This window comes from Melospiza georgiana, chromosome 24 (assembly GCF_028018845.1).
Source record: "Melospiza georgiana isolate bMelGeo1 chromosome 24, bMelGeo1.pri, whole genome shotgun sequence".
NCBI classification, from domain to species: Eukaryota; Metazoa; Chordata; class Aves; order Passeriformes; family Passerellidae; genus Melospiza; species Melospiza georgiana.
The window spans coordinates 4,801,126-4,828,535 of NC_080453.1; the positions used below are offsets into that span (position 1 = coordinate 4,801,126).

Consider the following 27,410-nt stretch of genomic DNA (forward strand, 5'->3'; position numbering starts at 1 on the left):
TTTCTGAGGGTGAATTTTGGATCCTCGGGAATCTGTGCATGTGCTCTCCTAAACTGGGCCCTGAAATTCCTTCTGCTGACACCAATCCCTGCTGAGAGCCCTGGGGTTTTTGGGAGCACTCAGACATGTGTTTGTGTGACCCAGCACATCTGGGTGAGTGTCCCAGGGCCTCCTGGCCAGCTGCAGCTCTGTGTCACCCCAGAAGGTGCTGGGAGTCCTTGGAGGGCTGAGATGCCCAGCTTGGACCTGTTCCCACGCCCACAGCCACTGGGGGCTGTGCCCACTGACCCCTCTCCTGCCCTGTCCTTCCCTGGCAGTCAGAACCCTCCCCCAGGTGTTTCGTGGGAAAAGTTTTGGGGTTTCAACAGAACTGTCCTGTTGAGGAGTGTGAAAAATTTTAATCACTTGTTTTTAAAATTTTAAAAGTTTAATAGTAATGAAATGGTTCTAAAATAGTAACACAATTAGAGTAATAATCATTTGGACAATTTGAATTAGGACAATATGAGACAATAGAAACAAAGAGTTATGGACAGTCCAGGTACCTCTTTCTGGGCAAAATGAGCCTGAAAAAGGACACAGTTAACAAAGGATTAACCCTTAAAAACAACAGGTTGTTGCATATTCATACACCTCATACATGATGCATAAATTCCATTCAAACACAGGATTCTGTCTGGGCAGTGTCAGCTTCTTCCTCTGAATCCTGACAGCACCTTTGAGATGGGAAGAAGTTCATTTCTTCTGATAAGAGGGCAGTAAATTCTTTTTCTCTGAAATATTCAGGTGTCCTGTGGCTGCTACCTTGCTGTTGGTCCTTTCTTTAAAAAAAAAAAAGTATCCTACATAGCATAGTTTCTATTTTAACATTTTTATAAGCTAAAACTATATTTACCACACTACTTAAGAGAATTAATACAGCATTACTGTCTGACACAACACATATAATATTCATTTTAATATTTTCAAAAAGCCAATCATAAAATACATGCATTTTTCACAAGGAGGAGACCAAATGTAGTTTGAAGCAGCTGCAGTGGAACCCCACTGGTGTAAGTGACACCCACAAGTGGCTCTGGCTGGGCAGGGATCCCCACTAGGCCAGGCCAGGGCAGCCAAGCTCTGCTTTGTGTCCAGTCTGGGGCTGAAATGCAATGGGGAGAGTGCAGGAGGGGTTTGAGGTTATTCAGGAACAGCCGTGAGTCAGCAAACCATTCTTTATGCAAGCAGAGCAGGTGAGAACACAGCTGTCCATGCAGGGGGAGAGTGACAAGAGGGCCAGCACAGCACAGGGCACAGGGGTGACAGTCCACATCAGTTTGTAGAGGAGATTTTAAGGCTGTGCTGCTGTTCCTGGGCACATCCCAGAGACCCAAAAGCAAACAAAGGCAGCAGTGCCTCAAGTGCAGAGTGGCAAAGCCCTGGGGTGGGAGCAGCAGTTTCCCAGTGCTAACCCCACACCAGGCTGGCCAGCAGGCACACAAGGGTGTTCCCATTTCATGTCCTTACAGTGTGAAGCCCTGGCAGGTCAGGGCTGTGTGATGGTGTTCACAGGATGAGGGAAGGGACGAGGATCTCACTCCATGTTTCAGAAGGCTGATTTATTATTTTATGATATATATTACATTAAAACTATACTAAAAGAATAGAAGAAAGGGTTTCATCAGAAGGCTGGCTAAGAATAGAATAGCAAAGAATGGTAACAAAGGTTTCTGTCTCAGACAGAGTCCAAGCCAGCTGACTGTGATTGGCCATTAATTACAAACAACCACATGAGACCAATCCCAGATCCACCTGTTGCATTCCACAGCAGCAGATAATCAATGTTTACATTTTGTTCCTGAGGCCTCTCAGCTTCTAAGGAGGAAAAATCCTAAGGATTTTCCATAAAAGATGTCTGTGACAGCAGATCTTGCTGCCTCAGCCAGTGCAGCCTGTCACCCTGGACAGCCTCCTCAGCCCCTCCATCCCAGCATTGCCACACAGACAGCTGCAAATTCAGGGCATTTCTGGGGAAGATGAGGAAGCCACCATTGCTCTGGGAAGGGTATTAGAGGCCCAGGCCCTCCTGTGCATGTTCCAGTACAGGGAATTGGCCTCTGATGTGGTTAGGCTGGAAAAGAACCCAGCAGGAGCCCAGGATGGATGAGCAGCTCATCACTGGCTTTTGGGGCAGCTCATGGTTGCTTTTGGGGCCAGAGGAGCAGCAGGGTGTGGGAGCATTGCCTGGCCCTGATGGCACAGCTCCCTCCTGCTCTGCGTGTGTCTGCCACCCCGTGCCAAGCAGCAGGGCCGTGCCCTCGGTGTGTGACCCCTCGGGGAGCATCCCCTCCCCTTCTGTTCAGGCCTGGCTGTGAGTCCTGTGTCCATTGGTGTCCAGGTTTAGGGCAAATTTGGGAGAGAATCTCCAAAGGGGCCCCTCCAGAAAGCAAACCCACACAGCCCCTCCCCACAACTGGGTCGGGAAGGATTCCTCAGAGAGGAGTGGAAAGAACCTGTTTATTGAACAGGCACAGCGCCCCCAGCACACGGAATGAACAATACCAGGTGACACCACTCTGTCACCGCTCTGACAAAGATGACAAAGTCAGAAAGTCTCTTTCGGGGGTGGTCGCTCTGTTCTCAGTCCCTCCTGTGCTGGGGCAGCTGCTGCCCAGAGTAGGCCCCACCAGGCCCAAGGTGCAAACTCTCGGTGTTCCCAGGTCCCAGTCTGGACCAGGTTCGAGTGGGTCCAAAAAAGGGAAAGGAGAAACAGCCCAGGGAAAATTTGGACTGCTGAGCTAAACTAACTAATGAACAGGAGCAAAAGCAGGATCAAAGCAGAAGCAAGAGCAAAGCGAAAAGCAAAGCAGAAAGCAAAAGCAGCACCATGCACTGCCCTGTCTGCGTGTCCCACCAACCATGGGGGAGTGGCTGAGAGCAAAACCAAAACAAAACATTCACTCTTCAGAGCCAGTCTGGAAGGCACAGAACAGATATCCAGCATGAACAGAACACAGGAATGGGGATACAGCATCATAACCTCACCCTAGGACAATTGGCATCCAGAGGGGACAGCCCTGCCCATCCCAGGGATGTCCCTGCTGGGGTGTCCACAGGGGCCCAGGGCAGTCAGGCTGGTGGTGGCATGAGCAGAGTAGCTGAAAAAGGAGCTGCTGCTCCAGTCTGGGACCATTGTCATGACACTAGTTAGACTGGCACTGGCAGATGGTGACACCATTGGCAGCTGGTGAATGCCAGGGCTGTGGCAGGGCCTGGTTTGATCCCTGTGCTGGAGTGAGCCCAGCAGAGGAGCATGGCTGTGGCGTTCAGGTGCACTAACTGCAGCTTGCTGCATTCCAGGTGAAACCTTTGTCCTGGGAGATGGCCTCCCAGGGCCCTTAGAGCCTCGCCTGGACCCCATGGACTCTGCCTTGAACTCTGTCAGTTCATCCAGCCACAGCAGGAGCTCCAGAGACTTTCGCCTGCCGGGATACAGGCACCTGCAGCAGCCCTGCAGCCTCAGCCAGGGCAGCAGCTCTGCCCTGCGCAGGCTGAGCTCTGGGGGTAAGAGCTCACACAGCCCTGAGCTGTGCGTGGGGCAGTGAAGGGCTGGGCTGACTCCAGTCACACCTTCCTGACTTCAGCCAGTACCACAGGCTGGGCTCTGCACAGCCAGCAGAGTCTGTTAGGTGTGATGGCGCCTGGCAGTGTGGACAGGTGACATTTCTGCTTTGGCAGCGGGGAGAGAGGAACAGGCAGGAGCTGAACTGTGTCCAAGTGATAAATGGGTGTCTGAGTCCACAAGGATGGATTGGGAATGGCTGGGGAGTCGAAAGTTGCCTGGTGGGGCTGGGAGGATGGGCAGATGCATGAGTGGCACCTCTGTGTATGGGGGAAGAGGGGCAGGAGAGCTGAACTGCTCACTGTAGAAACTGGGGTTGCAAATAATGTCATTTTAGGTGCATGGCATCAGTAAAAGCCTCTGAAAAGCTCAGGCTGCTGCTGCCTGCCACAGATTTTCAGGCAGAGCTAAGACAAGGGACTGTGCATGGTGAAGTTCAGGCTGGGAGGTCACCTGTGGGTTCAGTCCGTCAGAAGATGCAGCCAGTGAAAACATAAACCAGTTTTGCCACGTTAAATGTGCTAAAGGTGTTGGGAGAGACGTGGGAATGGCAGGGGATGTTCTGCTGAGGTGGGAAGTGTCTGCCCATGGACAGGGAGGAGAGGGAGCTGGGGCCAAACAAGGGGAGTGGAGCTCAGTATAGAAGGCTGCCCTGAAAAGTCAGACCTAAAGAGGGGGAGTAAGGTTTGGGTGCCAGACCTGTGCCAGAGGAATCTGGGGCATCCCTTGCTGTGTCTCTGCCGTGCTGTGGAGAGGAGCTGAGTGGGGGGCTGAGGGGCTGAGGGGCAGTGCTGGGGCGGTGCCAGGGAGCCCCAGTGACAGAGCTGTGCCTTCCCCAGGCTCGGACAGGTACCCGGGCTCCAGGGACAGCTCCAGGGACAGCTCCCGCCTCAGCAGCCGCGACCCCTCGGCCTGGACGGTGGAGGAGGTGATGCAGTTCATCCGCGAGGCCGACCCGCAGCTGGGCCCCCACGCCGACCTCTTCCGAAAACACGTGAGTGGGCAGAGCTCTGGGTGTGTGTCTGGGGTTTGTGTGCAGAGCTGTGTGTGTTTGGGGTTTGTGTACAGAGCTGTGTGGGTGTTTGGGGTTCATATACAGAGCTCTGTGTGTGTTTGGGGTTCATGTACAGAGCTCTGGCTGTGTTTGGGGTTTGTGTACAGAGCTCTGTGTGTTTGGGGTTCATGTGCAGAGCTGTGTGTGTGTTTGGGGTTCATGTACAGAGCTCTGGATGTTTGGGGTTCATGTGCAGAGCTCTGGCTGTGTTTGGGGTTTGTGTGCAGAGCTCTGGGTGTGTGTTTGGGGTTCATATGCAGAGCTGTGTGGGTGTTTGGAGTTTGTGTACAGAGCCGTGTGGGTGTTTGGGGTTCATATACAGAGCTCTGTGTGTGTTTGGGCTTTGTGTACAGAGTTCTGGATGTTTGGGGTTCATGTGCAGAGCTCTGGATGTTTGGGGTTCATGTGCAGAGCTCTGGGTATGTTTGGAGTTCATGTGCAGACCTGTGTGGGTGTTTGGGGTTCATGTACAGAGCTCTGGATGTTTGGGGTTCATGTGCAGAGCTCTCTGTGTGTTTGGGGTTTGTGTACAGAGCTGTGTGGGTGTATTTGGGGTTCATGTGCAGAGCTCTCTGTGTGTATTTGAGGTTCATGTGCAGAGCTCTGTGTGTCTGGGGTTCATGTACAGAGTTCTGTGTGTTTGGGGTTCATGTACAGAGCTCTGGCTGTGTTTGGGGTTCATGTACAGAGCTGTGTGGGTGTTTGGGGTTCATGTACAGAGCTCTGTGTGTGTATTTGGGGTTCATGTACAGAGCTCTGTGTGTTTGGGGTTCATGTACAGAGCTCTGTGTGTTTGGGGTTCATGTGCAGAGATCTGTGTGTATTTGGGGTTCATGTGCAGAGCTCTGTGTGTCTGGGGTCTCCTTACTGGGCATACTGGGATGTCCCTACGGGGATGTCCATACTGGAATCTCCATACTGAGGTCTCCATACTGGGATGTCCATATTGGGGTGTCCATACTGGAGTGTCCAAGCTGGGATGTCAATACTAGGGTGTCCATGCTGGGATGTCCATATTGGGGTGTCCATAATGGGATCTCCTCACTAGGATGTCCATTCTGGGATGTCTATGCTGTGGTGTCCATACTGGGATGTCCCTGCTGGGATGTCCATACTGGGACATCCATACTGGGATGCTGCTGAGCAGGGCTCTCCCACCCAGCCCTGCTGTTGCATTTTGGGCCTGGCTCAGGCAGGGCTGTGGCTCCCAGGTGCCATCAGGAGCTCTGTGGTCGGTCCTTGCAGGAGATCGACGGGAAGGCCCTGCTGCTGCTGCGCAGTGACATGATGATGAAATACATGGGGCTGAAGCTGGGGCCAGCCCTGAAGCTCACCTACCACATCGACAAGCTAAAGCAAGGCAAGTTCTGAGAGGACTCCTGGCAGGATGGACCCTGGAAGCTCCGCTCCCGGCCGCCCCACCCGCGCTCACCTGCCACAGGTTCGCATGCACACACCCCTTCCGCCGCAGCAGACAGACGGACAGACGGACAGACGGACACTCCCGACGCCAGCCGGGCCCCCGACAGCGCTCAGGAGGGGCCTGGCACAGCTGGGCTCTGCACCAGACTCGGGCTCTGGGCACTGGCACAGCCAGGCTCTGCACCAGGCTGAGCTGTGGGCACGGGCACAGCCGGGCTCTGCACCAGGCTGAGCTGTGGGCACGGGCACAGCCGGGCTCTGCACCAGGCTGAGCTGTGGGCACGAGCACAGCCAGGCTCTGCACCAGGCTGAGCTGTGGGCACTGGCACAGCCGGGCTCTGCACCAGGCTGAGCTGTGGGCACTGGCACAGCCGGGCTCTGCACCAGGCTGAGCTGTGGGTGTTGGCACAGCCGGGCTCTGCACCAGGCTGAGCTGTGGGCACGGGCACAGCCGGCTCTGCACCAGGCTGAGCTGTGGGCACGGGCACAGCTGGCTCTGCACCAGGCTGAGCTGTGGGCATTGGAAGCCGAGGTCTCTCCCTGCTGCCCAGCCAGCATTTCTCCATGAGCTCCCAGTGCTGCTTCCCTGGATGGAGCAGCTCCAGCAGGGCTCCCAGGACCCGGGGTCTGCCTCAGCCCCTCCCTGTGCCCGCTGGGGCAGCCCCTGGGCACTGAGCCTGCCTCCAGGGGCTCGGTGCCCCCAGCCCTGTGCCACCACAGAGAGCTCAGAGCCCTGTCTCCAAACTGGGGGAGCCCATGCACCCAGCTCTGCCTGCCCCCAGCTCCTGAGCTGGGCACACTGGGCTGGGGGTGCAGGCCTCTGTATTTATTCCAGACTGGGGAGGCCGTGTGGGAGCATGGAGAGGGCTGGGCCTGGCGTGCCCCTGGCACAGATGGGCCTGGGCTGGTGTTGGAGGCTGCCTGGATGCTGCAGGACTCAGCTGATCCTTCTCACCTTTTTTTAATTTTTTTTTTAATTTGGAAATTTTTTTTTTCTACTAAGGAGTTGTCTGTTTCAAACGACGAGATGATTTTTCTACCTGTGTTGAACTCGCAGCTCTTGGTGGTTTTTAGCCAGAGCTGCTAAGGTTTGTCTTCCCAGGGGCACTGCTGCTCCTCTATAGAGTTTTGGTCTGTCCCAGCTCAGCGTGTGTGAGGGTTTTGGGTCTGGCCAGAGCATCCCAGGATGGTGACCTGTCCTGGCATCTCTCAGAAGAGGGCTTTGTGAGGGCTGTGAGGGCTTTGCCCTTCCCGAGGCACCTATTGGTCTCAGGCAGTTTAATGTATTTATTTTTGATGGCACTTGAGTGCTTCCCATGGTCCCAGACAGGTTTCTGCAGCTGCACGAGGAGTGTCAGAGTGGAGCCACCGCAGTGTGCCCTGGACAGCAGCTGCCAGCTGGGGGCTGCCCAGACCCTGGAGCACCCCTGGCACCAGCCTGGCAGGACGGGGCTGATGGTGCCAGGGCACACAGCTCAGCACGCTCCCTCTGCAGTGACCCAGGGGCTGGGACAGAATCTCCACTCCAAGCACTTCCCTCTCCTGTCCCCAGCCTCTGCATGGGAGCCACAGCTCACACCTCCCTGCAGCCTCCAGGGCCTGGCCAGCAGCAGCAGGACCAGCCCCTGTGGTGGTGACCAACCCTCCAGGCTCTTGCACTGAGTCAGGTTTACCCCTAAGGGGCAAAGTTGCAAAAAAAAAAAAAAAAAAAAAAAAAAAAAAAACAAAAAGAAAAAATCCCCCAAACCCCAAAGTAATAAAAAGGCAAAATGGCTTTTGTCCTGTAGCGCAGCCTGCGCTGCTCGCGGGGCCCTCGGTGTGTCCCTGCCCCAGGGCAGCCTGTGCTTTCCTCTGCACTTATTTTACCTTGATTTGTTTATAAATAAAAGGATACCAAGTTCCTCCCCGTGGTTTGTGCACTGATGGCAGCACCGGGCTGAGCCCCGGGACTGAGTCCAGGGATTGAGCCCAGGACTGAGCCCAGGGACTGAGCCCAGGGACTGAACCCGGGACTGAGCCCCAGGGACTGAACCCCAGGGACTGAAACCCAGGGACTGAACCCAGGGACTGAACCCAGGGACTGAGCCCAGGACTGAGCCCAGGGACTGAAACCCAGGGACTGAACCCAGGGACTGAGCCCCAGGGACTGAAACCCAGGGACTGAACCCCAGGGACTGAAACCCAGGGATTGAATGCAAGGACTGAGCCCCAGCTGCCCTGGGTAGGGAGGGAGAGCGGGGCCAGGGTGGGGCTGGGGGTGATGTGAGGCCAGGGCAGCACATCCTGTCCCCCCTGAACCACAGGTCTTATCCCAATCCTGTTCCTGAACTTGTTCCTGACCCCAGAGCCAGGGCTGAGGCTGCTCTGGGGACAGCAGAGTGGTGCCAGTGACAGCCCCACATCACCCCGTGGATGTTGTGCACAGCCCTGCCTGTCCTGCACTGGGCAGCACTCCCAGGTGTGGAGGACACAGTGGGACAAACCCTCCTGGGGCAGCTCCAAGGCACTGGAAACCTTTTCCTGCCCTGCAGAGCCTGCAGGCTCAGCCCAGGCTCCCCAGGTTTCTCCAGGGCTGGAAGGAAGCTCAGTAACTTCAGACTTTGGAGCTCCACGTCTAAACCCACTGTGAATACAGCTCACAAGTTTTTGTTAGCTTATTCAAGACTGGGAAGTTTTTTGCTTCAATCCCTTCCTTCCCTCCCTCCAAGCAGGCAGAACAGAGCAGGCTCCGCACTCAGTTTGTTACAAATGAGCATTTAATGACTGAGTCAGTTGCACAGTTTTGGCCAAAACAAACATTTCAGGAGGAAAAAAAAAAACCCACAGAGTTGTGCTGCAGCTGAGGGAGGATCTGACCCTGCCCCAGGATGGCCAGGCCAGGGCAGGAGTGGGCAGCAGCAGAGCACTGCAGCTGAGGATTCCTGCCCAACAGCTGGAACTGGCACACGAGGAATGCTCCCAGCTCTCCAGGCTCACAGCAGCTTTACAGGAATATTTAAAACAAATGAGGATTAAAGCAGGGAATGGATCACTGGGAGGGACAGGACAGGGCTTGGTTTGGTGGCTCAGCCAGGTCTGACCATGCAGCTGCTGAAGTCTGTGCAACATCAGACAAGGGACACACTTTCCTTCCTTTCTTTGTTCCTTTCTCCTCAATCAAGGGCCACACAGGGCAGGGAACCGAGGCAGCTCAGCCCCACACAGCTGGACAGCAACACCCAGGCAGGGGTGGTGATCCCCTCCCTCAGGAACAGCCCTTGCAGGAGAAGGGCTCCTGCTGCAAAGCCCAGGACATGACTGCAATGAGGACAAAAAGGCAACAAAAAGGCTCCACTTCAATCCATGAAAAAGCACCAGGAGCTGCCGTGCCCCAGGCCAGGGACACAGCTGAAGGCAGCAGTGGAAGTGGTTCAGGGGCTCACTCTGTGCTCACCTCCCCCTTGATGCAAGGGGTTGGAGCTTCCCAGCCCCAGGAGCACAGGGAGGGCTCACAGGGACCCCTCAGGTCTGGGTTTCCCTGGCAGCTTTGTTCTCCTGCCCCCCAGCCTGATCCCAGTTCATCACATCCCTGCAGTGACACCTCAGCCAGAGCTGAGCATGTTCCACACTAACACTGTTCCAGGAGGATCCTCCTGGTTGTTACAAATTCATAGTGACAATGAATGCACCAAGAGCACCAGGTCTGCAAATGCTACTGAAAAAAAAAAAATAAACAAAAAATCATCCCCTTCCCCCTTTCCCTGAAAAATAAAAAAAAGAAAAACCAAACCAAAAAGGCTGCATGAAGCTGCAGCACAGCCCCCAAAATCTTGTGCCATCCATAATTTCACCAGTGAGTAAAGACTGAGGAGGGAGCAGGAACACTGGAGAAAGCAGCTCCACTGTCAGTGCCCAAGGCACCCTGGTGCCAGGCACTGCCTGCCCTGCCCTGGGAAGGACTTGTGCCATGGGATTCCCCTCAGCACAGCAAATCCCACACCCAGCTTGCCTTGACCTCCAAGCTGCTGCAACTCAAAATGCTGAAGGAACTCTGCCTTTGTGAACTCTCCTCCACAAATAACCAAGATCTATAGAGAAAATAAAGGAAGGACAGAAGAGCTGAGGGAAAAAAGGGACAGGATCTCAGAACAAAAATTATAAACCCATAAGTTAGGAAAGGCCAAAGCTGAGGGTGTTGAAGCTGCTGCTGTAAGAACACCTGGAAAACCTAATGGAGACTCCTCTGTGCAGCAAGGACACACCTGGGGAGAGAAAAGGAGCAGGAATTACTGACAGGGAAGAGCCACAGCTGGAACTGCAGAGCACTGGAGGCAGAGTGTGACACAGGGGCACCTCCAGGGGCACTGAACTGCTGCCCTGGCCATGGCTCCTTCCACAGAGAGTGAGCACAGCTCAGCCACAGCCACCACCAAAGCAGCATTTTCACTGTGCTGCAGCCCAGATTTGGGTGACACAAATCCCAGGGGATGCTTCAGTGAGACCAAGGCTCAGAGTATCTTTAGGATCAACATTTACAGGGAGAATGAATCCTTCAGCTGTTGGTGTTGTGGAGCAGCCCAACACCCATCAGTCCCATCTGGTGCCAGTGCTGTGCCCAGGGATGGGGGGCACTGCTGTGGCAGACTGGGGCTGACCCTGCTTCCCCCTGCAGGGCACTCTGGAAGGGCAGGAGGGAAGGCCTGGAGCTCTCCAGTGCCCTGGCACTCAGCAGTGGAGCCCACACACGCACAGGGTGTGCAGAGGCTGCTCAGCTCCTGCAAAATCCCCTCACAAAGCAGCCAGAGCAGGGCAGGTGTCACATCCATGACACCCACTGCACAGAGGGAGGATGCAAATGTAAACTCTGTTTGGCTGGTGCAGTCTGAGTGCCAGGTTTTAGTGTCTTCTCCTTCCCAGGACTGTTTACATCCAGTTTTCACATCCCTGTAACACCTGCAGCCCTTACAGAGCAGAGCTGGAGCCCTAGATCTGACAGATCTCCTGTCCCACAAGATGGACACAATGGATACTTCCAAGATGTTCTTTTACTATGGTGAGGGACTGCAAAATACTGAATTTCCTAAACCCAGGAACCCCTTATGCAGCTCTGCCCCCGTTTCCAGGAGTGCTCCACTGGTGCTTTTATCCAAATCTAAGCCCAAATTCCTCTGTGTGTATTTCTATTTCATTGTGTGTCACTTTGCTAAGGGGACACCCATCCCCAGCTGGTCCAGAGAGGCAGCACCCAGCCCTCAGCACAGCTGGAACAGATCCAAACTGTGCCAACACATCTCAACTGTGAGCACCAGCACATCTCATGGTCTCCATTATTTCTACCAAATAATGTGGGAATCAGTTGTCAGGAGCAAAGATTGGCCAAGAATTTTTTTTTTTCCCCAAAGGAAGAGGCTGAGATAATGAAACATTACCAGGAATCAGTCGTGGTTTGCTGAAGGGAACTTCAGCTCTGTTATCTCCAGGTCAGGGGAGCTGCTGCCACTCCTGTCACTGTAGGTGTCCCTGCAGGAGTAAAGGATTTGGGGTCAGGGAGCACAAGTGCTTTAAGGACAGATTAATTAATTCATTAATTAATGTGGGACGCTGCAGCACGGGGAAAATTCAGCTCCTCTGCTGCAAGGAGCCATTTCAAACTCAAATGTGCAAAAGCAGAGTTAAAATATCCCTCCAGCCTTGGAGGCACTGAAATGAGAGTGCCTGACACATGAAGCTCCTCTGGACCACACCTGAGCACTGTGATGTTGAACCAACACAGGAATCCTGTGGTGCAGCTGCTCTGCAGCTCAGCCCACAAAGCCCACACTTGATTTTTAGCATTGCATTTGCCTGGGTTTGATACAGACACTGCTAACTCTCCTCAGCATTTGGTCTGGTTTTTGTTCAGTGCCTGTCAGCACTCAGCAAGCCCTCAGTGTGGGGGGGAGAACAGGTCAGCACCAAATGCTTGTTATTTCTTGCACAGTCCTGAGTGCCAAAGGGAATTGCAGGCACTGGGGAACAGCAGCACCATTAAATCCACCCAAAACACCACTTGCTTTGCAAACTGGAACAAAGAAAGCTGAAGTCAGCAGGAAAAAAAAATAATAAGAGGCTGCAACCACCAGGGCCTGTTCTTTAAACCAGCAACAGGAACAAGTTTCTCATGGACCAGGGCTTGTTCTTTAAACCAGCAAAGGTTTCTCATGGACCAGCCTGTACATGGGACTGTGAGGAATGCAGGGAAAAGCCCATGAGGTCTCCAGTTATGTAAAAGAGCAGGCCCAAGCTCAGTTTCCCCAGAGTTTGACTGATACAGCACAAGGCTGCAGATCCTCTCCCTGAAGCCAGGGCCTCTCTGTGGCCCCACAATCAGCCCCAACACATCAGATGTGAGCTTTGAGAACAGAAGTGGAAAGAAGAAGGTTCAATACCAAGTTATCCCCAGGAGCTCTGTGCCAAGAGGATGCTCTGGGCTGTCCTGCAGGAAGCAGCACTGTCCTGTGCCAGCTCTGACTGGGGTCTGTGTGGAACCCACCTGGGGGAGAGCCTGCAGCCCTTCTGCAGGTAGTGGGTGAGCCTCCCTGCAGATGCCAGGAGGAGCCCAAAGTATGGGGGTGATGGCTTGATGGGCCTGGAGAGGAACTCGGGGTGATACTGAACACCAACGAAGAAAGGATGGTCTGAAAGCAAACAAAACATTCAGGTCAAGGCTCTCAAGCTTGGGGTTGAGCTGCAGGTGAAATCCTCTTTGTGCTGTCCATAAATGGAGAGAGACATGGGATTTTATTTTTACCATCATTTATGGATGGAATCAAGACAGTCTGAATGGTCTCACATGAAAAGCTGCTCCAAACACTTTCCCTTGTCCATCCCACACACACAAACCAGCTGGTTAAGGACTCACCTTCCAGCTCAACCACTTCCATCCTCTCTCCCTCCTCATCCTGCCCCACAAACTTCAGACCTTGCTCTTCAAAACACTTTTTCAGTTCTGGATTGACCTAGACAATCAGAAGCAAGACAAGCCATGATCTCTTGTGTCTGGATTACACAGGATAGCTCAACACCCACATGAGCATTTTTACCTCAAATCTGTGTCTGTGTCTCTCTTCCAAGAAATCATGATCTCCATAGAGCTTCCCTGCAGAAGTAAAATGTTCCTTAGAGCAGTGATCACAGCTTTTAACACATCCATTTGATCAGCATCCTTCAGAATCTGCCACTTCTGGAGGGGATTAAATTCCCTGATCCCCATTCCCCAGCAGAACAGAACAGCTGCCATTCAGGGATGTTTGAACATCCCCAAGGAAACATTTCCAGAAGAGGCAAGAAGGGCCTTACTCATGATTGAATTCTTGGTTTGGAAGAGTGTCCTCCTCTTGCCAAGCCTCATTGTCCCACCCATTTGCCCAGGATTATGTTCTGGCATGTCTATGACCTGTGGAAAGAATTCAGAGGGAGGTGAGAATCAGGGAGAATTAACAATAACAGGCAGACTCTGACACATAAAAGGAAAAAAAATCCCACCAACATTCATGCAAAAAACCAAGGAAACCAGCCCAAGAACACTGTCCTGACAAGGCAGACCAAGAGAACTGGGGTTGGCCTGAGTTGTTCAGTACCTATGGGAGGTTTGTGGATATTCAGGGCACTTTCTCAGAGGAAATTGCCTCAGTCAGAGTTTACACAGATTGCACACACCAACACTGGGCTGTTCACTGAACTGCATTTTAAACAAACAAGCAAATTTATGGGGGAAAAAATGAAATCAGACTTGCTCACTCTTTGATAAATAACACCATAAGCTGGTTTTGGTAAGTTCCTCAACTTTGAGGAAATCAATCATTGTGGCAGACCCTGGACCAGAAACACAGAGCCTTCCACAGTTGTTCCCAGGAATTCAGGTCTGTCTGCAGCTATCATACAACAGTTAGAGTTGGAAGGGACCTTAAATCCCACCCAGTGCCACCCCTGCCATGGCAGGGACACCTCCCACTGTGCCAGGCTGCTCCCAGCCCTGTCCAGCCCTGAGGGATCCAGGGGCAGCCACAGCTTCTCCTGGCCATCATGCCCAGGGATGTGCAGCAAAGTCAGGTAAGGCTATCACAAATAAATCACCATGAACTCACCACTGGATGAGAAGTTTTGGGGTCAAACTCTGTTGAGTTGGCATCTGCAAGGTAACATTGAGCAGTCAGGAGCACAGAGTGGCTCAAACCATGGCATCACCTCCAGGAGCTGCTGCTGCTCATCCCCAGAACAGCCCAGGCAGCAGGAACAGGGCTGCCAGCACTGTTCAGCACCAATTTCAAAGGCTGCAGTTGTAGGATAACCCACCCTCATTCAGGAAATCTCACCCTCAAATACAGAAATAAAGGCAGAGAGGGGGAAAGGAGCACAGTGCCCTGAGGAATTCCTTTTTCCTCACCCTCATTACTGCAGAGAATCAAAGAGGCTGAGAACTCAATTTAGCACCCTCTGAAGGGAGCTGTGTTAACAATCCAAGCAGAGGGGCTCAGAAGACAACTCCACTCCCTGAAGGAGCTGCAGCTGCTGACTGCCTGAACTGCTGTTTGGGCTTCATTGCCACTGGCTGCAGTGGGAATTTGCCATGGTGTTTCATTTTCAGGAGCTAAGAACCTCATGTTGAGCAATAGGAAGTTTTCTGTCATTTTCAGCATGACTTACTCCTTTGATTTTTATTCAAATAGGGCAAGGAAATTGCTCTTTTTAAGCTGAATTAGCAAAAGACATAGGGATTTTTACAGGTCTAAGTGAAAAATTAAACTGACCTATGAAAAACTTAAAATCACAGGTATCTAAAAAAGTCTAAAAAGTATCTAAAAAAGTCACAGCAACCCAAGAAATGACCAAAGGCAGGAAGGGTTTTGTGCCATTACCTCTCCAACCAAGGACACTGCGAGCAAACTCCACCACTGCCAGCTGCATTCCCAGACAGACTCCTGTGGAAGGACAGACAGGACATGGATCAGGTCAGGACAGGGACCTCTGAGCCCTTGCTGCAAGCACACACACCCTCACAGAGGATCCTGAGCCAGAGGAACACCTGGATGAGGCAGATCTTTGGGATTTAGGGCTCTGTAGTCCTGACAAGCTTCACTTCCCTCCCTTTCTCATCCCCTCTGCTCAAACTCCACTTTCTCACCACAGACACTTCACTGAAATGCAGCCTTGTATCTCCTGGTGCCAAGATCACCAGAGCCTGATGTGAAACATCCCCAGACTGCAATCCCCTCATTACACACTCCCTGTCAGCCAGCCCAGCCAACTGTGAGCACTTCAGAGCCAAGCAGGGGTGAGGCTGCACTGCCTGCTCATCCCACACACCAGTGAAGATCAGGGCAGCTCCTGCTGCAGAGCACTACAGACACCTTCAACCTCCTTTCCTTTATTTCTTATGGATGAAACATTATTCTCACCTAAAAAGGGTTTTTTCTGTTTCCTTGCCCAGGAAATAGCTTGGATTTTGCCTTCTGTCCCTCGAACACCAAATCCACCAGGAACCAGAACTCCACTGCATGAGGATGAAGAGATTCCATTCAGCATGGCTGCCCCACACCACAAACCCACAAATCACCTCCCTCCCATAAAATCCTGGCCTTGCAAGGCCTCTCTGCCCTGAAAAGGGCCCTGAAACAGCCACGTGGCAAGGCCAGGCTGCAGCAGTTCCCACATGAGCTGTCACATAAAGAGGGGGAAATATTTCATAAATGCCAATTTTACCTTCCCAAAGAGAGATCCCAAATATCTCACAGGTTCCCGTGCAGAAATGGTTCATGCTGTGGGACTCACACACCCTGCCCCAAACATGTTTGCAAACACATCACCCAGCCAGGCCCATGCTGAGGAAAGCCCAGTGTCAGGTTGTCCCAACACCAAACTGCAGGAGGTTCTTTATTCTGCTCTCACTCCAATCCTTGTTCTTGTTTTTGTGCTAATTCTTGGCACTCCTCTGCATACCAATGCTTTTCCCCCCTCTCACACTATTTCTGAAGAACTTGTTACCCCATTTACATCTTCCATCCCCACTCTGGCTTCACCAGTACCTTTCCTTCCTCCTGATTTCCTCTGTTTCCACTTGATCATGCAGGTGTGCATATCCTCACCAGCAGGACCATTCCCCTGACCTCCCTCACTTATTTAACAATTCTTCATTGAACACCTTCTCCTACATGTCCCTGAGAGGTGTCTGGGGCCTTGTCAGAGTGTGCTGAAAACAGATTTATCAAACATTCTGCTGAAAACAGATTTATCAGACATTTTCCAAGGAAAGGGCCACAGCAGAACTTACTCAGCACCACAGAGCTTCTGCCAGGCCTCGTGGTACCTGACAGGCTCCTCCTGCAGAGTGTCTGGCTCCAAGTCAGCAGAGTCAATGTACTGGGAAGAAATCCAAAAAAAAAAGATGATGAGATACTGAGACAGCATCATTCCTCCTGGAAAACTCTGGGTTTGTTTCCTAATGGATTCTTTAGTTTTTTTTCTGGGCTGATTTCCCATCTGTTAGCCAACAAAACTCCTTTCCTCACGCCCCTGTTCCTGGTGCACAAACAGAACCCATGGTTTCTGTGTCCTCCCCTCTCTGCAGCCCTGCTGGGCCTCACACCCAGCCCCTGAGCCCCAGCCTGTGATGGTCAATGTGAGGAAGGTGGGAGCATGGGGCTGTGCAGGCACAAACCACCACACAAAGAGGAATAAACCTGTCCCTCTCTCATCAAATAAACATCTCCTTCAAGAGGCACTGCAGAGGAAACAGGCTATGGTGAAACAGGCTGCTGTAATTAAAGGGTGTTATGACAATGGAAAAAACCCTGCAATTTTTCCATTTTCTCATCTCCAGCATTCCATTACCTCTGAACTTCTGGATGGTCTGGCAGGCTGCTGACCCTTTAAAAGAACAATTTTGTCCTCCTTTTTTGTTTGTTTTTTGGAAGTTGCAAAACTACCAATCAGTTCTTTAAGTAACTACAGTCACTCAGTTCTCCCTGCACAAGGCTCACAGAGCTCACTTCACTCCAGAGCCACTCAGACACAGCTGTGCCAGGGAACACCCACAGATCCACATGCAGGCTTTGCACTTTACCAATCTTGTTTTGCTTATTTTCACCTCTACTGATTTTGGAAGTTGAAAGGAAACCCTGACCTAGATCAGCACTGTTAAAAAGCAATCACTTATTTCCATGACTCACTGACATCATGGAACTGCTGGGCATTTAGAAATCTATTGAAATGAAATTTAAATTTCTAGCAACAGGTAGAATTCCTATTTCACCTCTTCAGAGCATCCAGCTATGACCAAGACCCCTGAAAGCATCTGTGCATCCAAACCAGCATGAAAACCTTAATAAAGGCAGAGGCAGGAGCATCATAAAACCTGAGTATCACAAGGTTAACAACAACAAAAAGGATAAAACAACAAAAAGGATAAAACAACAAAAAGGATAAAACAACAAAAAGGATCACTTATAACAAGTGTCAGAGAAATGACAGCAGAGAGTGCCACCTCCAATCCATCCACCACTGTCACAGTGGAGTTTCCATCCATTCCAGCTCACAGGAGGACAGGCTGCTTTGCTCTGAAGCTGCTTTGCTCTGAAGCTGCTTTGGGCCTGATAACAGCTGTTTTAAAGCTCTTATAATCAAAACAACTGTTTTGATGCAAGGATAATTTGGATGTTCAGTGGCTGAATCACTTCTCCCTTTCTGTGTACGGCTTTGTGAAAATCTGAGTTAGGATGGGCAGCACTGTGGGTGGAAGCAGGATGGGTTGGAGTTTTTCCCCACACACAGAGCCAGCCCTACCTTGATGTCAAGTTTGTGGTTGATGGCCAGGGCAGAGTGCTCCAGGGCTTTGATGACAGATGCATAGGAGTCAGAAAATTTGGTGTATTTGCCCACCAGGGCAATGGAGCACGTTTCGAGCAGACGGTCGTACCTGCAGGACACCAGAGCACACAGGTTATTCCAGCAGCAACAGGACAGGGATGGAATCTTCCATTCTCTTCAGCTTTCCAAGGAACAAACAAACTTTTCCTGCTCTCCTCAGTGTGTCCAGCAGAGCTGATGTCCTTGCAAGAGTGACCTTTTACAATAATTATGATTTAGAAACATCAAAGCGAGATCAAACCCAGAACAATGACTGAGGAAAACACTTGCAGAAAGCCACACATAAATTCACTCCTCTGTGCTGATGATGAAAAGCCACTCTGAGCAGATCCAAGCTGCCTTTTCAGGAAGCTGTATCAGATTCAAAGGCTGCAGTGAACTCCTAGGAGAGGATCAAAGCACAGCCTGGTGTATGTTTGTACTGCACAGCATCTTCCCACGCTGCTGCTGAGCTCCTATCAGCAGCTCCACACACAGAAAGCATTTCTGCAGCCCTGAGGCTGTGCTGCCTCCACCCTCAATCCCCAGCACCTGGCAGCACAGGATTCACACAGAATTCCTGGCCACAGCCAAGAGTTTGTTTGAAGTTTCTCTCAGAATTGCTAAATAACTTCAGCCCAGCTGGTGACAAGGGCATTTCCCATCAACAAGAAATGTTATTGACAGGGCTGGCTTATGTCAAGGAAATCAAGGAAAGCATCTACATCTTGAAAATTAATTTATTTTAAGAAAAAGCATATTTAAGGCTTCAGCTGACATTCAAGCACTCTCTGAAAAGACTGTATTCACCATTTCCCCATGAACTGTGAGTCTATTCCTCACAAGAAAAAAACCCTCACAATTCAGTTCCTCAATTTCAGGAGTCTCAGAACAGGTACCAAACTTGTCTCACTTGCCTGAAAGCACTCTCAAAGATATTCTTTGACACTCCTGACATCTCCATATAGCTACAAAACACTTTGTAATGTTACTGAGAGTTTGGGGTTTTTTTTTAATAAAAATGGAGGGCAGAGCTGTCCAGCTGTTAATAACTTCAAGAGCTTTTAATAACTTCAAGCTGGGTTTGACTCAGACAGTAAACTTCCAACAGAAGATAAGGATCTCACTAAGTTTAATCCCACAGGATTTTATGGAGAGAAGGCTGAGGGAAGTGGGGTGGTTCAGCCTGAAGAAGAAAAAGCCCCAGGGAGAGGGAGACATTATGGAAGCCTTCCAGTAAGAGGATTTATGAGAAACTTTTTAGTAGGGTCTGTTGTGCCTGGACAAGTGGTGATGGTTTTAATCTAAAAGAGGAGAGATTTAGGCAGATATAAGGATGAAGTTTTGTACAATGAGAGGGGTGAGGCACTGGCACAGGTTGTCTGAAAGCCATTCAGTTGTTTTAGCAGCACAATAATGAATGAAGTTCAGAGAAGCTCTTGCAAGCAAAAGAAACCCAGCTGGAATAAAAGTTCCACATTCTAATCCAGTCAGGGTTTCTGTCTTCACCTCCAAGGGTCTGCAGGATCATCACTGCATTAAGGCTCAGCTAAACAAAGCAGGAGGAACAGAAATTGGAGCTGTAGGATTTTTGGTTTCATCAAGCCTGACATCTCTGAGATAACACATAATTTTCATTTCCATTTGAAAGCATTAATAAAATTTTTGTTAGTTCAACATGAATGCTTTGGGAAGAACCTCCCACAGCAGCTGTGGAAACATTCAAAGTGCAGATGGGGCTCTGAGCAAAAGTAAAAAACCAATGTGAGCATGTAAGAATAGACCTGAGGAACAGGAAAAGACACACATTATCTCAAACAATCAACAACCAAGAACAGAAACAAATCCTGAAGCGTGCTGCAGTGTGCCCAGCAGTGCAGCTCACCTGTCTGCCATCTCCTTCCACTTCATGAGCATCCTCCTGGGCTGCCTCTCGATGGGCAGGTCCAGCCTGTGCCTGAAGTAATCCACAACCCCCTGCTCCTCCAGCAGCAGAGGAACCCGGTAGATGGAGGAGACATCATGGACACAAATGACCTGTTCAGAAAATAAGGATATCATTACAACAGTGCCTGTACAATCATTTTTATTCAGATAGTCACAGAGTTCCTCCAGCAGAAAACCATATGATCACCTAAACTTCCAGACAATAACATTTTGAATAATATAATGTGGCCATGATATTTTCTGAAAAATCCTTTCCTTAGGATTTTTCCTCCTGAGAAGCTGGAGGCCTCAGGAACAAAATGTAAACATTGATTATCTGTTGCTGTGGAATGCAACAGGAGCATCTGGGATTGGCCCTTGTTGGTTGTTTCTCATTAATGGCCAATCAAAGTCAGCTGGCTCAGACTCTCCGAGCCACAAACCTTTGTTATCATTCTTTCCTATTCTATTCTTAGCCAGCCTTCTGATGAAATCCTTTCTTCTATTCTTTTAGCATAGTTTTAATATAATATATGTCATAAAATAATAAATCAGCCTTCTGAAACACGGAGTCAGATCCTCATCTCTTCCCTCACCCTAAGACCCCTGTGAACACCACCACAATATAATTATCAGTAGTTTAATACTGGTTTGCTTATGCTTGAAAAAGCCATTTCTTCAGCACTTCCAAGGCATTGTTGCTCCCTGGAGCCCCTTGGAAGGGGTAGAACACAGTAACCCAGCAGGAGAGTCAGCTGCCCAGCACTTCATGTGAGCAGCACTCAGCAAAGTTCAAAGAACAGCCCAGAGAGGCTCCTGTGATGCAGAATCACAAGTGAAGCTCCAGACAAACAAACTGCCACAGGCACAGCTTCCCCCTTCCCTCCCTGTCCTTCCTAACCAGGGCTCCCAGTCTGAGTGAAACCCAGGGCAATCTGTGACCCCAGTGCCCCTCATCCAATTTGGGATTACACAATTATGAGCAAAGAATTCTTAGGTCAATGAGGAAAATCTACATCCACAGTTCTAGTGCACTGAAATGGGAAAAGATGGCTCAGGACAAATGTCACCTGTACATTAATAATGAACCTGTACTTTGAGGATCCAATACAGACTGGCAAAACTTCCTTAAATCCTCATTTTGGCAAAACTTTTTAAAATCCTCATTTCTACTGACTCAAATGTAAGCAGAGTTCAGTTCTGCACCAGTCAAACCTCTCTGGCTGCACATTTTCCTCTTTTACTGCTCACTTCTCAATCCAAGTGCAACAGCAGTCAGAGCAAGAACTACAGAGAACTGCATTAAACTTCCTGGAAAGGGACAAGAGCCAACTGATTCTGAATTCCTGGCCAACAAGAGGTAGATATTTTACTGATGACACATCAACATTATTGCCAGCAGTGCAGTGCTTGAAATTGCAGGACTCAAGTTTGGTCTTGCTATAGAGCAGATTAATGAAAATTACTTGACAGAACATGGGATTGTGAAGTTTTATACTCAGTCTTTCACAAAAAGACAACGTTTTTCAAGCTCCAGCTGGATTGCAAAGTGCTAAAACTCAGCCTCACATTTCTGACTATTTTCCAAGGTCTACCTTAGAGTGTTACAAGTCTCAGTATAGAAAGAATCGTGCAAACATGGAATTTGTGTACATCACAACCTTCAAGTGAAGCACTGCTTCTCCCAAACACCATTTCAACCTCTCTGAGAAATCTCTCCTCCAGAATTCTTGGGCAGAACAATAATATTGTGAAAAGAGCAGAAGCACAGTCATATATCCTTTAAAACTAATTTTGGGTAATCTTTTCACCTCTAAATACTGGAAAATCTCGTTCTATGTTCACAGAAGGAAAGTGGAACTATAATTAAGGTTAAAACAGTGATTCAGAAATCACCTTGGATTCCATAGAACCTTATACCAATCACCTTACAAGAAAACCTGGGTGCTGGCACAACAAAGAATTGGTTTAGCAGCAGGTTCATGTGTCAGGAAGGGAGGCAAGACAAAGCAGCAAATGAATTATGCAGCTACCAAAACACAGAGCTAGAACTGCTGCACTAGACAAAACTCCCTCAGCATCTGACAAGCAGCTCCAGTATTTACTGCAAGGAAGCACAGACAGCAATCCTCACCTGTTCTGGTTCAACATGACAGAACATGGAAATCTTTTCTTTTACTGAGGTATCCAGTGGAGTGGAGCACCTGCAAACAATCTAACACAGCAGCAACATCAGGGTTGTGATGCAAACAGAAGCACTCAGGCATCCACAAAACAAACCTCTAGAAAGAGCTGTCTTTGTGCAGCCTCTGATTTGAGAAAAAAAAAAAAACACAATTCAGTTTCTTTTCCTTATTTATCACCACTATAGAAGAGTTCTCATAGAATTACTTAGACCAGACTGCTGCTGCAACATGCCAGATTTTTACATTTAAAGCCAAGCTACACAAACCTTACCAGATCTGGAGAGAGTCCCAGACCTCTGAGCTCACGAACACTGTTCTGGGTGGGTTTGGTCTTCTGCTCCCCTGTCGAGCTTGGCTGGCCAGAGAAGAGCAGTGGGTGCATCAGATTGTGATAAGCAGCAGTGATTCAGCAGGTTAATATCTCAGACATCTCATAAAAACTTTGACTCAGCTCTTGGACAATTCACTTGAACCATTTAATCCCCAGGACTGAGAGCAACAGCAGGAACCCAAATTCCAATCTGCCCACTGGAGTGCAGGAAGGAGAGGGACAGGACCCTAAGGTTTATCCACTGCTCCTTCCAAATACCTAATTTTCGTATTTCTGATTTTTCTTTATAAATCACCTGGCCTGGACAGAAGGGGGAAAAGGGACAAGAGAACAAAGATTGATCTGCACTCCATAATTATCAATCTGCTCTGTCAAATCCAGTTCAGTCTGACACAAGGAATCCTCATGCTGCATTTCTGCAACTCCCAAACCTTTATTACACATTTACACCCTCTGAAAAGTTCTTTTTAAATTCCTGTGAGACTGTTTAAATACATCAGCATGTAATCTCTGCATTTCTTCCAGAAGTTTATATGTACACAGAAATACAGAAGTAACAGCACTTAAGCATTTCAGAAATACCTATTTAGGAAATTTTGGACTGAGGAAGGTTCTGCCCACCAGTATGTTCCAGGTCCTTACCTGGGGAACCAGGCTGACATGAATGTTGCAGAAATTCTCTCTTTTGGCCTTGAACTGGAACTGGCGGAAGGCCTCGATGAACGGCATGCTCTCGATGTCACCCACGGTGCCCCCGAGCTGGCAACACACACACACACACACAGTGGGAGTTACTGCCAAAACCTGCCCAAGGGGCACACTAGAGACATGAAAATACACATCATCTACTCCAGGTGCTATTCTACTGTCATTATTTCCCCATACATCAAAAAGCCACAAGAAAAACAGCTTCTGCTATGGGCAGCGCCTCAGAGGCGTCGGCTTGACTTCTATTTTCTAGTCAGAGAAAAGACTTAGATGTGAAAATTATGATTTATGAACATTAGGTGGCACTGAGAAGCAAAATTCCTGTTAAGTTTTAGGACTATACAGAGTGGGCACGTGCAGGAACAGATGCAAGACAGACAGTGCCTCCAGGGTACCTGAGATCCTGTGATCCTGGCACACAAACTGGCTGCAGGCAGAGTCCAAGTCACCCTGCCCTGGGCTCTGTGACAAACTCCCTCTCCTGTGTTAGCACATCCCAGCAGCCAGCTCAGCACTCCCAGAGCCCTCACCCTGCTCTGTGTCCTTCTGGCAGCAGAATGCTCCACGAACACCCTGAGAAGTGCCACAACTACCTTGTGCCAGTTCCTGCAGCGTGTCTGTGCTTGAACTGGTCACTGGGAGCAGGAAACACAACTGAGCCCAGAGGGGGATTTACCTCCCCTCCCTCCATCCACCAAGGGAGAAGAGGGCACAGCACAATTAACTCAGACTGGAATACTGAGCTAAAAAAATTCATTCTGTAGGTTAATTCATAGAATATCCTGAGCTGGAAGGGACCAATGAGTCCAGTCTAAAACCCTGCACAGACTCCCCAGCAACCCCACCCTGGGCAACACTCCTGGAGCTCTGGCAGCCTCAGGGCTGTGCCCATTCCCTGGGCAGCCTGGGCAGTGCCCAGCACCCTCTGAGGAAAGAACCTTGCCCTGATCTCCAGTCTAAATCTCCCCTGACACAGCTCCAGCTGTTCCCTGGGGTCCTCTGGGGCTGCCCCTCATGAGGCAGCAATTCAAAAGATTAATAATTGAAATTAACAAGGGAAATTTTTAACCCATTCAATAACACACAAAGTTGAACATTTCTGTAAAGAAAAAATGCAAAATATGCACATAGATCAGCTTACTGCAAACAAGAAACAAAACTATCTACTTTTAAAAAGTTACAAACCTCAATCACACAAACTTGGGGTTCAATGCCATCTTCATCCACAGGAATCCGTGCCTGCCTCATCACCCATTCCTGTATGGCATCTGTGATGTGGGGAACAACTGGAAAAGAAACCCAGGCAAGGGTTAAAGTCCCCACACGTTTCTCCCTCTTAACTCATTAAAGAGCAAATTACTGACAATCACTGGCCAGTGCTCCCCATAGGGCTTGAGCAGGAATTTTTGTCTTTAAAGAACTGTGCATTTTTGAAGTGATTATTCTTGGCTATGATTTTCAAGGGCCTTGGCAGGAAATTGAACCCTGCCTTAATTTAAACACATGTAAGCAACGTTTCCTTTAAGCTGAAAGAGTCAAGCACAAACTGTTCTTTGCCCTAAATAGAGAAAGTAACTCTCTTTTTAACTGTTTGTAAAAGTCCTGATGTCAACCAGCTGTGAAGAGTGGTTAAAAAGACACTGATCTGATACTCAGAAATCCTTTGGGTTTTCTAATGACATGAGTTAACAAAAGCATTTACCATTTTAACCAGCTAAAAAACAACCCCAGTATTGGTCTGAAAGTCTGTTCACATTTATCACTGGGTACATTAGACAGCTGGACCCAAGTCCAGCACAGTCCAAACACAGGCAGGATGGTGCAGAGCCTCAAGCAAAGATGAAAGGCAAAAGCATCCAGCCAGGGTTGAAATATACAGAATGCACTTCTAGGCACCAGGAAAGAAGTTTTGCATCACCTTGGACCGTTTTGCCAAGATAATCTCCCTTCCTCTCCTTGTTAATGACATACTGGTAGATCTTCCCCGTGGTCAGGTTGTTGTCTTTGGTGAGTCGGATATCGAGGAAGCGCTCGTAGTTGCCGAGGTCCAGGTCCACCTCCCCTCCATCATCCAGCACAAACACCTCCCCTGCAGGCACAGAAACAGGCACACGTGTCGGGAACATAAGGAAACTCCTTCCGTGATTGCCACGAGTTCAGGAGTAGCGAACAGAACTGAAAGCCTTTATAACCGAGAGGAGCTGCTCTGGGGACCGAACCCCTTCAGGCAGCAGCAAGAACAGGCAGAGCACATCTGTGCTGTGGGCACAGCAGCCGGCCCGCAGTGCTGGCAGCCTCAGGAGCAGGCACAAAGGCTCGTACAAAGGAAACGATTCACGGCAAGGAAAGGCAGCCCCGGCACCACCCGGCAGCCCCCGACACCGAGCCCGCGGGGCACCCACCGTGCTCGTACGGGGAGAAGGTGCCGGCGTCGATGTTGATGTAGGGGTCGATCTTGATGGAGGTGACATGCAGCCCGCAGGACTTGAGGATGGTGCCGATGCTGCTGGCGATGATGCCCTTGCCGATGCCCGAGATCACGCCGCCCGTGACCAGGATGTACTTCATCTGCCCCGAGCCTGGACACGACAGACACCGACTGGCACCGCCTCAGCGCGGGCTCTGCCGGGGGAACGCGCTCTGGGCGCTGACATTGCTGACAGCGGCCCCGGGCCGGTGCGCTGCCCGCTGATATCCCTGACAGCGACCCCTGGGCCGCGTCCTGCCCGCCGCTGAGGGCCGGTGCCCTGCCCGCTGACACTCCTGACAGCGACCCCCGGGCCGCGCTGAGGGCCGGTGCCCTGCCCGCTGACATCGCTGACAGCGAACCCCGGGCCGTGCTGAGGGCCGGTGCCCTGCCCGCTGACACTCCTGACAGCGACCCCCGGGCCGTGCTGAGGGCCGGTGCCCTGCCCGCTGACATCGCTGACAGCGACCCCCGAGCCGTGCTGAGGGCCGGCGCGCTGCCCGCTCCTCCCGCCATAAATTCCCGCCACCGCCGCCCGCGTGGCCCCGCCGCCAGGCCCGCGGGGTCCGCGTGGTCCCGCTCTGCTGCCCGCCCCGGTCGTGTCCCCCCCCCTCAGCGCTGCCCGGATGGTCCCGCCCGCAGCTCTCACCTGGGGCCGCCGGGCGCGCGGACAGCGCGCGCGCGGGGGGAGCGGGCGGGAGGTGCGGAACGCGCGCGGCGCCGCTCCCGGCCGGCTCGGCTGGGAACCGCATGAGGCCCAGCTGCGCCTCTACGCATGCGCGGGGCGGGGCGGGCAGGGGGCGGGCCCAGAGCCTGAAGGCGGGGGCGTCGCCGGAGCCGGGATAGCCCCGCCCCGGCCCCCTCTGCGCCTCATGGAGGGCCGGCACGGCCGTGGGATCTCGGGATGAAGTGGGGTGGAAAAAACCTTTACCATCATCCAGTCCGACCTATGAACTAACACCTCCTCATCATGTCCCCGAGTGCCACATCCACACCTTTCTTGAACGCTTCCAGGCATGGGGGCTCCACCGCTGCCCTGACAGTCTAGGCCAGGACAATCTTTCAGCAATGAAATTCGCGATATCCACCCTGAGCTTGCCCTGGCCCAGCCTGAGGCCGTTCCCTCTGCTCCTGTCCCTGTTCCCTGGGGCACAGCCCGACCCCCCCGGCTGTGCCCTCCTGGCAGGAGCTGTGCAGAGCCACAAGGGCCCCCTGAGCCTCCTTTGCTCCAGGCTGAGCCCCTGCCCAGCTCCCTCAGCCTCCCCTGGGGCTCCAGACCCTTCCAGCTCCCTCACCTGTGCCGGAGGTGGATTCTGTCACTGTTGGCCACATTTTCTGCTGTCCGTGTGTCCTGCCAGCACATTTCCCCAAGGACATGTCCCCTGGGTGTTGATAGCTCTGTGGGCAGAGATGTCTCTCTGCTTTCTGGGGCTGTCCCCTCGCTGCTGGCACTTGGTGACCCTACACAGGAGTGCAGTGCCTGCTGCCCCCTTGGAGGAAGCGTTTGCTTTCAGAATTACCTGGCCATGCTCATTTGTTCCTCCACAAAGCACTCTTCCTGTTTTCTGCTGTCCCACAAGTAGCTCCTAAGTGGGGAAATTAAAAAAACAACATTTCCAGCACCTTTTCTGCAGAATGGTGGCCACAGGTTTGGTGGCAGTGAGATGGGTGACAGCAGCAAGGGCTGTGTGTGCTCAGACTGTCACTGCCTGGTGGCACATCCTGATAAGGCACAGGCAGGCTGAGCTCTCCATTTAGACATCCCAGCTTTTCCCATTTCATGAGTGAGGCACAAGATAAGTGTCTTGTAGCTGAAGGGAAGTCCATTCTTGTGGAGATGTGTGTAACCT

At 51.0% G+C, this 27,410-nt stretch overlaps 2 protein-coding genes across 6 annotated transcripts in view; one reads left to right on the forward strand and one right to left on the reverse strand.

Moving 5' to 3' along the window:
• The window catches only part of SCMH1 (Scm polycomb group protein homolog 1), a 64,541-nt gene extending 57,780 nt beyond the window's left edge, over positions 1-6,761 (forward strand). For 3 of the 5 annotated variants that reach the window (XM_058040235.1, XM_058040237.1, XM_058040236.1), the window contains 3 exons: positions 3,343-3,546; positions 4,444-4,598; positions 5,904-6,761. In XM_058040235.1, the coding sequence (XP_057896218.1) occupies positions 3,343-3,546; positions 4,444-4,598; positions 5,904-6,029 (485 nt within the window). In that variant the 3' untranslated portion in view covers positions 6,030-6,761. The remainder of the gene's footprint in view (positions 1-3,342; positions 3,547-4,443; positions 4,599-5,903) is intronic. The other 2 variants (XM_058040238.1, XM_058040240.1) reach the window with 1 other exon arrangement.
• A 2,057-nt stretch (positions 6,762-8,818) lies between these two features.
• On the reverse strand, positions 8,819-26,260 carry CTPS1 (CTP synthase 1). Its single transcript, XM_058040390.1, has 19 exons — positions 26,210-26,260; positions 25,496-25,672; positions 25,012-25,182; positions 24,279-24,379; positions 23,028-23,144; positions 22,326-22,409; positions 22,003-22,083; positions 19,828-19,979; positions 17,880-18,012; positions 16,369-16,457; positions 15,497-15,591; positions 14,957-15,019; positions 14,186-14,229; positions 13,398-13,494; positions 13,142-13,197; positions 12,961-13,057; positions 12,592-12,736; positions 11,489-11,579; positions 8,819-10,321 (listed from the first exon to the last, which is right to left on the reverse strand). Exons 2-18 carry the CDS (start codon positions 25,659-25,661, stop codon positions 11,495-11,497), a joined length of 1,776 nt encoding a protein of 591 aa, XP_057896373.1. The 5' UTR covers positions 25,662-25,672; positions 26,210-26,260; the 3' UTR covers positions 8,819-10,321; positions 11,489-11,494.
• Positions 26,261-27,410: the final 1,150 nt, after the last annotated feature.

Bases quoted from the DNA above. Each gene is read 5' to 3' on its own strand.
- CTPS1 (XM_058040390.1), bottom strand. From the start codon at position 25,661: ATGAAGTACATCCTGGTCACGGGCGGCGTGATCTCGGGCATCGGCAAG. The intron at 15,592-16,368 runs GTAAGTTCTGCT...ATCCTCATGCAG, and splicing joins CAGAAGCTCTGTGGTGCTGA to TGGAGTTCTGGTTCCTGGTG. The intron at 15,020-15,496 runs GTGAGAATAATG...GTCCTTCCACAG, and splicing joins ACAGAAAAAACCCTTTTTAG to GAGTCTGTCTGGGAATGCAG.